This window comes from Octopus bimaculoides, chromosome 18 (assembly GCF_001194135.2).
Source record: "Octopus bimaculoides isolate UCB-OBI-ISO-001 chromosome 18, ASM119413v2, whole genome shotgun sequence".
NCBI classification, from domain to species: Eukaryota; Metazoa; Mollusca; class Cephalopoda; order Octopoda; family Octopodidae; genus Octopus; species Octopus bimaculoides.
In genome coordinates, this window is record NC_068998.1 from 27946450 (window position 1) to 27959136 (window position 12687).

Below are 12687 nucleotides of genomic sequence, written 5' to 3' on the forward strand. Positions count from 1 at the left end.
CTCTCTCTCTCTCTTTCTCTCTTTCTCTTTCTCTCTCTCTGAAAGTATCTGTCATTACAGTATCGAAATGTGATTGTTTCAGTTAGTGGAATAGTTTCATTTTTAAAGTGAAAGTATTTGACATGAGTGTTTTTGTTTCACTTTTGACACGTAATACTTAAATAGTGGAGGAGATATTATGTTGCTGTGGGCTCGAACTCTGCAAGAAGTTTAAAAAAATTTTTGACTAAAACACAACTGGAACCCTAAGTAAGACATCTGTAAAATTTGAATGAAATTGGTTGCGTAGTTCTCGAGTTTTAGGGATTCACACATACACACAGACAGACAGACAGACACACATTCTCATTTTTATATAGATAGATAGATAGATAGATAGATAGATAGGCGGCGAGCTGGCAAAAACAGGTAGGAGAGTAGCTGAAACTATCCTTCTAGACATATCCCTTCATAACTCACATACAATAAAAATCCCAATGATCCCCAGGAGGTTCACTCATTGTTGTGCTGAAATTGTATAGGCAAAAAGCAAGGCCGGCAACTTCTGGTGAAACTCACCTACCTCAGAACTAGCAATGTAACATCAGCAAAGCTATTATCCAATCTGCGAAAGATGACTTCGTGCATCGTGTGAAGCTGTCTCATCTTCAAAACTACGACTGATACTTTTGATCTTTTGCTCAAAACTCCACCAACTTTGCAGAATCGTCTTTCCCTCCACTTCACATCAGCAATAGTTCTGTGAGTGTTACCCTAATATAGAAAGCCTCTACCATTGCTAACCTCTTTAGAGCCAACACTACACTACATGCACTTGGCAAATTTCCTCCATCTCTATCCCCTTTCACACTTCCAGGTTCACTACATTAGATACACATACACCAGGTGTAAAAATACCTTCAGTCACTTCAAACCACCAAGGCTATCAGTGTCCCATTACCCACAAACATTGCAATCCAAAGTTATCCCCTATGGTCCCCAAACTCTCTAATCTATTCTGCTGTCAATTCACACGGCCTCTTCTACTGCTACTACAATGGCTTCTGCTCAGTGTCAATTCAAGCTAGTAGTAAGATTACAGGTTCCACACACAGTTCTAAATGCTTTATTTCTATAGAACCATTTTGTCTTCAACTTTTATGAATAACTGGTTGTTTCCAATATTGTCAAGATCCAATACACTTTAATTTAAACAAGTTACAATGTTCAAAATAAATGCCAATGGTAGATGGACAAACTTATTTAAAGTTTTATTAGATGCAAATAAATACATTTGTCGTTCTGTTTCTGTATTGAGGTTAATTATTATTTTTTCTCATAAATAGAATCGGTAGATTGAATTAGGTAGATTGAATTAGATTATTGCTAACATAAACTCTCAAATACTAGCCAGCCTCATTAAATTAAATTTGAATTTTTAAACAAGAAACATTTCATTTTGTTGAATTTCTGCTTTAACCTTTTGCTGTTAAACTATACTATAGTGCAACTAAGTTTTGATTAATATATTGACGTTCAGATTTAATTTGTGCATCTTAATTACTTAAGTAAAATGTTATATTAGCATAATGGCCGCAGCATTATAAAATCAAGATCTGCAGATCAAATTCGCCATATAATTTATTGCATCCAAGCCATCATTTTCCAGGGTTGATTTATTTAATCTTCTAAATGTCTCGAACACATCAGCTAGCAGGTAAATATCGGACCCTTAGTGGAAACTTCTAATCATTTCCATAGCCCCTACTCTGGTGTCAGCGGTTCTATATATATATTGACCCTCCAAATAGATTGCTAGAGCTATCAAAATAATTCTTTATCGAATACTATTCGATCAAATAAGTTGTTTGTTTGTTTGTTTTTTAATTTAGAGACTTTTTTCTGATATATGCTACAACATATGCGTGCTACTTACATGTGTGGATGTTCTGTACATAGCCACACGTCGATGTATCCACACTTTCCATTTTGATTGGTGTTGTCCGGGCCTGCCTCTGTCCCTCAGAGCTACCTAGTTCCAAACCAGCTCCACCTAAACCGTCTCTCCTCAATCATTGTCTCCTTTCAAATCCTATACTAATCACTATATCCATTCCTTCTTTCCCAGACTGTTAACCAACTGAAATTCCCTTCCACCTATAATTTTCCCCTCTAAACGTCGACTGAGGGGTATTCAAAGTGAGCAACAACCGTGTGGCGAGTGACTAGTATCTTAGCGAGTTAATCGCTGCACTTTACAGACCATCAAAACTTTTGGGTTACTCCTTATCATGTTCGTTGCCTTTTAGTACATTGCTGACATTTATTTTCAACATAAATATACAGATTGTATTGTTGACCTCGCTAGCTTGCTTGAATATAAAATGAAAAAAATAGTGTCTTATCTCAAGAGTTGTTAATAAATGAGACACTTGATAAGAAAATATTTGTCGAGCTACAGAGACCTTAAAATATGAACATCCAGAAATTTGTTGAACTAAATTTGAACAACATCGTTACAGTCATTTACTTCTTATGGTCTAATTGTTAATATCTGCGCGTTTTTGTTGATATTTATTCAGTTATTAGTTATCAAATTACTTCCTTTTTTATGTTTTGCATTCACGTCTTTCCTTTTCCTTTCTCTTTCTCTCCCGTTCCCTCCCTTTCAACTCAGATACTATTTCTCTCTTTTACTTCCACTTTCGCCCAACCCATGCACACTACTACCCTCACATAGCCCAGATTGTCTTTTTTATGAATATTTAGCAGTTTTCTATAACGTTAAACGTTCAGTATTTGAAGTTGTCATCGTAGGAAGGTAGGTACTGATTTTCTATAGCAATCTGTAATAACTTTAGGTCTTCTTTTATGTGCTTTTGGTGTTTAAAATCTTTCCAGTGGTTTATGAAATAAAAGCTGGCGCGACCCGAAATAACTGATATTATTTTTTGCTTTTGTTTTTAACAGTCAGTCGCTTTAACGCTGCTAGGTAGGGAAAATGTTGAGTCGGGTGCTTACACAAACAAATGGGGTACTAATAATATTGTGACTACGTGTTTGTTTTCCCACGTGTTTTAACACTTAAACTGTGTATACATATGCGTGCTACTTACATGTGTGGATGTTTTATACATCTCCACACGTCGTTGTATCCACACTTTCCATTTTGATTGGTGTTGTATACATATAATAGTATAAATATTGTTACGATTTTCGTTTTCATAAAATATGGCAACTTTCTTCATTACTTCTCTTAACTCACAATTTGTGTTTCGTGGCCATTCGAAGCAGGGAGAAATGCCCCCCCCCCCCATAAACACACTTGCACTACCTACATACATGCATACATGCATACATACGTACGTACATACATACATACATACATACATACATACTTATAATCACGCACTGTCGCGCACACACACATACGTAGAGTTTAATAACAACTATAACTTAAGCCTAACTTAAGCAACAATAATTCGTGGCTTTTGTAGTTCAGATCACCCCCACCTCGGTTTATTTCTTATTGAGATGAGCTATGATCAAAAGTGTTCCGATCGTGACCATCCAGTATTATTTCAGGCTTTAATATATCAAGAACTACATTATTCAATGTGTCCATCCTGGTAAAATACGAGCTCATCGGGTGATTATCTAGAAGCCTCCTCTTTGGTTCGAACTCGCTAAGTGTGTGTGTGTATAAAATATAGATAAATAGTTTGAATTATTAATGAGTGAAAAATGACGCGTTCGCAGACGAAAATCTCAACATGGAACTCAACTTTTCTCTAGTAAAATTAAGTTATAAATGTTTAAACTACATTTATAACATCACACAAAAAACATTCTCCTGCAGATTACATGTATCTGTGATTTCTCGTAATGATACATATTTTACTATTTCTCCTCTGTTTTTAAGTAGATAGAACACGGTTATTAAAACTTTCATTTCTTTATATTTCTTAACAAGTGTCAGCGGTGTCATGTATTGTGTAAAATAACTCAACTTTTGACGTTGCAGTGAAATGCATTCGTGGGAAATGATTGCAGCCATTAAACTATGCACAACAGTGCAATGACATGTTAAGAACTAGGGAATCTGTTCTTAAATATTGTTATCTTGGTGAAACATGTATTTCTCAGCCATCTTAGTTAAACGGTACAAAGTCTTACATCAAAACATCTTGATATTCAACCTTCAAGTTTGACCTTGACATAGATTATAGGAGTTTATTATTATTTAAATCAGCAGGATTGGCAGAGGTATTCTTGATTAATCATGGCTTCTACATTTCATAATTAAAGTTTTAAGGTGTTTTTAATTCTTTCTAATTAGCACTCGTTTAAGGTAGTGTTGTTCCTTATTCTATCTTTCTAAGAAATAGCCTAAATTGGTTTTCAGATAACATGTTTGAAAGTTGAGGACATTTATCTTCTGTTTATTGCAGGCCTGTGAATACAAAGCAATGAAATGTTAGCAATAACTTTAACTATTAACTTCAATACATTGTATCTATGCAATTTGTTACTTGTGCGTTTCCTGTGCAACTTAATAATGCATGCATCTCTCTCTATACACACACACACACACACACACACATAGTACATGGATGTACGTTCACCTTCATGTTGGTACATGTGAATGTGTTGGATTAGGTAAATATTGTTTCTGTAGACAAAACATTTACGCATATCTCTCTTGTTCTTATAGGAAAATATTCGTATGTATATGTATATTTCATTTATAAATATGTGTATGTGTGTGTATGAATATATAAGAGAGGGAGTGGAGGGGAATTATCATTCCGGGTAAAATACTTAGTACACCAGGCTAACATTACTGTTTAGATTAGTAAAGAACTCCGCGTATTCAGGTGGTAGGATCTATATTGTAAATCCGTGGTTGTGTTCCAGTTATACTGGCTTTTTTTTGTTTTGTTTTGTTTTTTACACAGTGATATATATTACTTTATTGTAGTAAATTTAACTTACAGATGTTTCCAGTAGTCATTAAAAGTTCGTTATTGATTGGTTTACTCAATTGGTCCATTGATCAGTTGAGAAAAATTGATTCTTTAGATCGTTCAATTTTTTTCAACCAATCAATTTTTAAACCTATCAATAACGAACCTATAATGGCTACTGCAAACGACTGTAAGTCAAATTTACTATAGCAAAGTAATATGTAACGACCATCATTTATACCTTGTTTTATAGATGGATGGATGGGTGAGTATACGGTGGTTGTGGGCGGGGCACCTAACCTTGACATTTCACTTCCATGGTCAAAGAAAGTTTTCGTTGGGTTTTAGGGTGGCTTTGTTGAATCGTATGTATCTTGATGCACCTTTAATGTGCGTGTGATTTTTCTTGGAATATGTTTGTTTTTCTGTTTAATAATGTCTTGTTTGTGTATTTTGTTTGGTTCTGAAATATCCTTCTGTGCGCGTGCGGCTGTGTTTATCGGTGACCTTTTGGAGTACAATGTCTATAAATCCAATATATCTATTGTCAAGTTAATATATTGGACTGCCAACTGTCGTGATTTAATACCTTCTCACCTCACACCAAACATGCAAAATCTATATTCTTTCAGTGACCTAGTGTCTAAATAAACTTATTCATGTTTCAGTGGACAAAGTGACACACACCTAGGCACTTACCTGTCTGGCCAAGCTCTCATCAATTCCTTTAAATTTCATTTGAAGAGGAAGGTGTGGGTAGAGAGGGAGGTGCTGCTTTCTAGTGTGTTTATCAAAAGGTGGAAGAGAATGGCAAGACAGAGACTGAATGGATTTACTCTGAGTATGCTTTTCTAAGCAGGAGAAAAGAAACTGGAAGATGGTACTTTCCCATACCTTAGGGATGGCAGAGTAATCTGAGACTTTTGCATGGAGTTTACTTCGAATTGCCCTAAGTGGACTGCTTCACTATTAGGGATTTTGTTAATCAATTAATTATTTATTTATTTCTCTAACTTCTATTTATATATTCTATGTTATATCCTTTAATGTTTTAGTGTCTCCCTTTGATCAATGTAAACTCCCACCTTTTTTTGTGTATTGTATCTCATCCTTTGTTATTGTCCTCCGTGTCTTGGGCCCTTGTGGCCAATAAAAGAAATCATTACTATTATTACTTTAAATATCTGTTCCCTTTCACATTAATCTCATTCTATTGTACTAATATAACACTCAATATCAATTTCCCCATTTATTTTTTTTCCAGCTGACTTTAGATTTTATGCTTTGTCTCTTCCAACTCTGATCAATAAAGATGGTTGATACTGTAACACATTCAATGTGGTCTTCAGAAGAGAAGGAACATTCCTTCTTGGAACACCTTTGTTCCTTGGATATTGATACACCTCAGGTAAAGATGCCACATATGACCAGCATCATAGCTACTGTGGGTGAGTACAATTTTCCATTTATTTTATTTTTAAAAACCATTTTCCTTCTTTTTTGTAGCAAGAATTTTCGGCAAAAATAATAAATCACTTCACCTTTTTCAATTACAATCTAATTTGGATGATTTAACATGAGAATTAACAAATAAATTATGATTTAAAATAAAAGATTTCTTAGAAAGATTCAGATTTCTAGAGAAGAAGCACTTGGAATTATCCAACATTTATGCTTTTCCCAAAAACATTTGCATTTTAAAGGAAGCAATGTCAATTTAGTATTAAAATCACCATATTATCAATCAAAATAATGAAAACAAATGAAAGTAAATGTGTTCTAGTTATTATCACACATTAACAGATAGTTTTTAAATTCAAGAATTGATAATGTTTGATACCTTGGGTAAGAGTCTTGTACAATAGACTCTGGTTAATTGATGTTTTGTGTGTGATATTTGGTAGATGGAAACTGTACAAGAAACCTGCCATATATGTGTTGTAGTCAAAAAGTATCCGACCTTTGACCAAAAAACAAGTAATGTTAAAAAACTCACCATTTTGATTTAGTCTCCTTCAAAGAATTTGCTTTGGGAGTCTACACACTTTTGCCAGTGTTCCTGCCACTGCTGGAAACATTTCTGGAAATCACTTTTTGGGATGCTGTAGAGCTGTATGATCGAATTTTGCTTAATGTCCTCTGTTGACTCAAATGTCTTTTTGAGCTTTGGAAATGGCCAAAAGTCACACAGAGCCATGTCTGGGGAGTAGGAAACCTGACGAACAAGTGGTATATTTTGCTTGATGAGGAATGCTTAGACGACATGTGCAGAATGAGTGGTTGCATTATAGTGGAGTTGTCAATTCTTTACTGCCCACAGGCTGGGTCGTTTTTGCTGTACAACTTCACAAAGGTGATGAAGAACCACTAGGTAGTATTCTTTGTTAATTGTCTGACCTTGTGGTGCATGTTCATAGTTCACTGTCCACTGAGGTGCAGCCATCTTTGAACCGGTTGTACCACTCCTTTATTTGTGTTTTTCTCCATAGCATCATCTCCAAAGGCCTTCTGAATCTTCTCAGTAGTCTGGGTTTGCATATCACCAAGTTTCTGGCAGAATTTGATACAGCATCTTTGCTCAATGCATTCAGTCATCTTGACTCAAAAAGAAAAATCGCACACTCTTCACATCTGTACTCAGCGCATCACTGCTGGTGAATGGTGCAACCTACAGACATGAAAGTTTTCCCACATACTCAGGAAGGATGCAGCCAACTAATACCCATGTGGACTTTGCTCACACATTATTATTTTGTGCAAAAAATATCAAGGTCGGATATTTTTTTACTACACCTCGTATGTGATTGTGTGTTTGTGTGTATGTTTGCATATCTTCACATTACAAAGCAAAATAACTGACAGCTTGGCAGTTCAATGTATTAAGACATTGAAGAACAAATAAAGGTTGATGTTATGAAGATTATCTAGTTATAAAGTACAGCGTCTATATATCTTGTCCAACCCAAGCTAGCATGGAAAAAAAGAACATTAAAGTGATTATTGAGCCATATTTTACACAGTATTTATAAGCATGTGGCATTTCTTATACTAATTACATAATCTTGAAGCTGTGATAATAACGTGCTTGTGTATTGGCAATATAAAGATAGTGAATTACTGCTGGATCAGGTGATGAAGGTCACGGAGAGGGTCATAGCCCAACTAATTAGGGAGAGAGTCTGCTTAGATGAAATGCAGTTCAGTCTTGTGTCAGGTAGAAGCACCACTGATGCTATATTCCTGGTACGGTAACTTCAGGAGAAATACCTAACCAAAGATAAACCCCTATACTTGGCTTTTGTTGGCTTGGAGAAAACCTTTGACAGGGTTCCCCAATCCCATATCTGGTGGGTGATGCGGAAACTGGGGATTGACAAGTGGTTAATAAGAGCTGTACAGGGATGCCATTAGTAAGGTAAGGGTCGGCAATGAGTATAGTGAAGAATTCTGAGTAGAAGTAGGGATTCACCAAGGATCAGCCCTCAGCCCCCTCTTATTCATCATAGTCCTCTAGGCAATAACAGAAGAATTCAAGACAGGCTGCCCCTGGGAGCTCCTCTATGCTAATGACCTTGCTCTCATAGTGGAATTACTACCAAAACTAGAGAAGAAATTTCAGGTGTGGAAGCAAGGTTTAGAATCGAAGGACCTTAAAGTCAATGTTGCAAAAACCAAGATCCTGGAAGGCGAATACATCACAAACCCCTTTAGGTCGATGGCCCTGTTTGATCTGTAGAAAGGATGTAGGTAGAAACTCTATAAGATGTACCCAGTGTAAGCTATGGACACATAAAAGGTGCAGCAACATCAAAAGAAGGTTAACACCACAGATGCTCAGAAAACTGATTCCACCACATGCAAGGGGGAGGAACTAGAAGTAGTTGATAGCTTCCGCTACCTAGGTGACCAAGTCTGCAGTGGGGGTGGATACTTGGAGAGCACTGCCACTAGAATAGGAATAGCCTGGGTAAATTTCAGAAAGCTCCTACCTCTACTGGTGACAAATGGCCTCTCGCTCAGAGTGAAAGGTAGATTGTATGGTGCATGTGTGCAAACTGGCATGCTACACAGCAGTGAAACATGGGCCGTGACTGCTGAAGACATGCGTAGGCTTGAAAGAAATGAAGCTAGTATGATCCACTGGATGTGTAATGTTAGTGTGCATACACAACAATGTAAGCGCCCTGAAAGAAATGTTGAACATAAGAAGCATCAGGTGTGGTGTGCAAGAGAGACGACTGCACTGGTATGGTCATGTGCTGCATATGGATGAGGAGAGCTCTGTGAAGAAGTATCACTTCCAAACAGTGAAAGGAACCTATGGAAGAGGGAAACCCAGGAAGACATGGGATAAGGTGGGATAAGCACAATCTTTGAACGTTGGGTCTCACAGAGGCAATGACAAGAGACCAAGACCTCTGGAGATATGCTGTGATTGAGAAAATCCGGCAAGTAAAGTGACATCACAGCTGTAGCCTACAACAGTGTCGCATAACCAGTCCATTTAAAAAGTACCTTTGAATCGTCAGGTGGCATGCCGTGCTTGAGGAGACCTATTGGGTCAAGTAAAATCAAAATCAATTTATGTGTGGGTCGTTTCCAGTATCGCCTGACTGGCTCCCTGTGCTGGTGGCACGTAAAAAGTACCATCCGAACATGGTCACCTTAGACATCCACAAGCTTTCAATAATCTTTCAATAATCTTTTGATAATCTTCCTTGTCCCTAAGAGGCAAACTTTCTGTAGAAGCTCTTTAGGACATTCTGTTCCATTCTCCTTCAGCCATTTGTCTATATCATTATTCACAGTTCCTAATTCACCAATTATTACAGGCTCAATCTTTACAGTTTGCATCATACTCCAAATTTTCACAATTTCAAATTTTAAGGGATTATATTTTTTTGATTTTTCTTCTTCTTTCATTACAATCCTGAAATTGAATGGACATGATGGATCAATTACTGAGCAACTTCACTTTTCATTGTCTATTATTCTTATGTCTGGTTTATTATTTTCTAGCTTCTTATCTGTTTGAATGGGAAAATCCTATAAAATCTTGCATTTCTCCAACTCAAACACTCTTTCAACCTAATCATCACACCAAGCACTTCCCATTTCTGACAAAGCTTCCCATGCAAAACTTTCACATTTTGCTGACACCTTCTACCCATTCACATATTTTCTTGAGTTGTTTGATTTTAACAATGGATCTTGAACTGTTATTATTGGGTTGTCCGGAAAGTTTGTGCTGATTTATAGTAGCTTACCTTTCAACTTATTTTAGAACATAGTTGAGTCCATAAAATAAGATTTGACGACACCTCCATTTAAGTTATCTTTTCGTGGAAGAAGGTTTATGTTCCTATAATCTGTGTTAATTCTGTAACCCTTTAAAATGGAAGATAAGAAAGTTCATTTTCGGCACTTGATGCTTTTCTTTTTCCGTAAAGGGAAAAATGCCTCACAATCAACCAAAAAAATATGCGCAGTTTATGGTGATGTTTCTTTATCCGAAAGAACTATACGGAAGTGGTTCGCAAGGTTCCGAGCTGGAGATTGTAGCCTTATTGATAAAGAGCAATCAGGCAGACCATCCACTACAGATGATGACCAAATCAAGTCATTAATTGAGAATAACCCTCATTGCACAACCCGAGAATTGGCAGAAAGCCTCAACCTATCAAAATCCATCATTCATGAGCACCTGGTAAAGCTTGGGTACACAAATAGCTACGATGTTTGGGTACCACATGAGTTGAGTGAGAAGAACCTTTTGGATCGCATTTCCATCTGTGATTTGCTTCATAAACGGAATGAAAATGCGCCTTTTTTAAAGCAAATTGTGACAGGTGATGAGAAATGGATTATCTACTAAAATGTTCAGAGAAAGTAATCCTGGGGTAAGCGACATGACCCACCCTTAACCACCCCAAAAGCAGGTCTTCATCCTAAAAAAAGTCTTGCTTTGTGTCTGGTGGGATTGGAAAGGAATTCTGTACTATGAGCTTCTCCCAAGTAACCAGACAATTAATTCTGAGAAATACTGCACACAACTGGATGAGTTAAAAGCAGCAATTCAAGAGAAACATCCAGATTTGGCCAACAGGAAGGGTGTTGTTTTCCAACATGATAATGCAAGACCGCACATTTCTTTGGTAACCAGACAAAAATTTCTGCAGCTCGGCTGAGATGTGTTACCCTACCCTCCCTATTCACCAGGTATTGTTCCTTCGGATTTCCACTTATTCAGGTCTCTGCAGAATAGTGTTAATGGTAAAAATTTAAATTCCTTGGGTGACGTAAAAAGATACCTTGATGAATTCTTTGCCATGAAACCACCTCAATTCTGGAAAGAGAATATTTTCAAGTTAAAGGAAAGATGGAGATGCATTGTGCAACAAAATGGTTCATATTTGGTTGATTAAAAATGTATGGCAAGTATTTATTGACCTTTTTCTTTCCTTTAAAAATCGGCACAAACTTTCTGGACAACCCAATATAAGGCTCTATGTTTCTGTTTTTTTAACTGCTCTTTTTTCAACCAAGCCCAGGTTGTTCCACTTACATCTTCGGTGGCTTTCCAAAACTGACCATACTTCAGTCTGCTCTCTTGAATTTCATTTTTGTCCTTTTCTCTCATTCTGCACTTGATCACCTGTTCTTTATTCACTGCCTTTAGTAATTTCTCTGTGTTCTCTAGATATTCTAGTAGGCATTTTCTTTCTGTCTGTACACACTCTTCCACAGCCATTAAACCTCTTTCACTCTGGTCTCTCTTCAAGTACAGCTGATAAATATCAGCTTTTGGATGGTGGGCTCCATACATTGTCAACAGCTTTCTAGTTTTTTTCTGTCAAGTTTCTGTATGTCCCTTTTGGTCTAATCTACAATTCCCCATCCATATCTGATTGACTGTAATATTTTTTTCACTTTCCTATGTGTAATTTGTTTCATTTCTTCATGTTTTATTTCCTGCTGTATTCCTAAATACTTATAGTACTGTCCTTTCTCAACTGCTTTTTTATTGTTTGTCCATTTGGCATTTCGATTTCCTGGATCTTTTCAAATCTTCCTTTCATTATCAATATAGCATATTTTTCAATCCCAAATTCTATACCTACATTATTACTGCATTGTGATTTTCTCATTACTTTCTTCAATTAGTACTGTGAAATTTATGTATTATTAGCTGATGAGGTCTACTTGCTAAAATATTTTTTTTTTGTTCACGTCATGGATTTTTAATGCTTACTAAATTTCTTGAATATGTTAACATTAACTTGAATTGTGAAGAGGTGTTAGACGTGGGAACTGAGAGATAAGACATAGTGTCTGGAGTGTGTATGAAAGGAGAGATGAGTAGGTGGGTAGGTGGGTATGGTATGCAACTAGGTTGTTCATTAGAGCAAGAGCACTTTTAATAATGAAAGAAGAGATATGCAGAGAGCATCCAGTCAGCTACAATCTAGTAAACTTTTGATCAAGGGCATTCCAGCCATGACGATCCTGCAGTAGGATTGCATTCTCCAATGTATTATTCTTTTATTCTTTTACACATTTCAGTCATTTGATTGTGGCCATGCTAGAGCACCACCTTAAAGTGTTTTAGTCAAAGAAATTGACCCCAGGACTTATTCTTTGTAAGCCTAGTACTTATTCTATCAGTATGTTTTGCTAAACTGCTAAGTTACAGGTACATAAACACACTAATATCAGTTGTCAAGTAATGTTGGGTGGGACA

The 12687-nt window shown here is 36.5% G+C and overlaps 1 protein-coding gene across 1 annotated transcript in view; it reads left to right on the plus strand.

The window, feature by feature from the left end:
- The first annotated feature begins 2601 nt into the window (after positions 1-2601).
- The window catches only part of LOC106876445 (pyruvate kinase PKM), a 50192-nt gene continuing 40106 nt past the window's right edge, over positions 2602-12687 (plus strand). The window contains exons 1-2 of the mRNA XM_014924999.2: positions 2602-2800; positions 6211-6394. Coding sequence (XP_014780485.1) covers positions 6259-6394 — 136 coding nt within the window. The 5' untranslated portion in view covers positions 2602-2800; positions 6211-6258. The remainder of the gene's footprint in view (positions 2801-6210; positions 6395-12687) is intronic.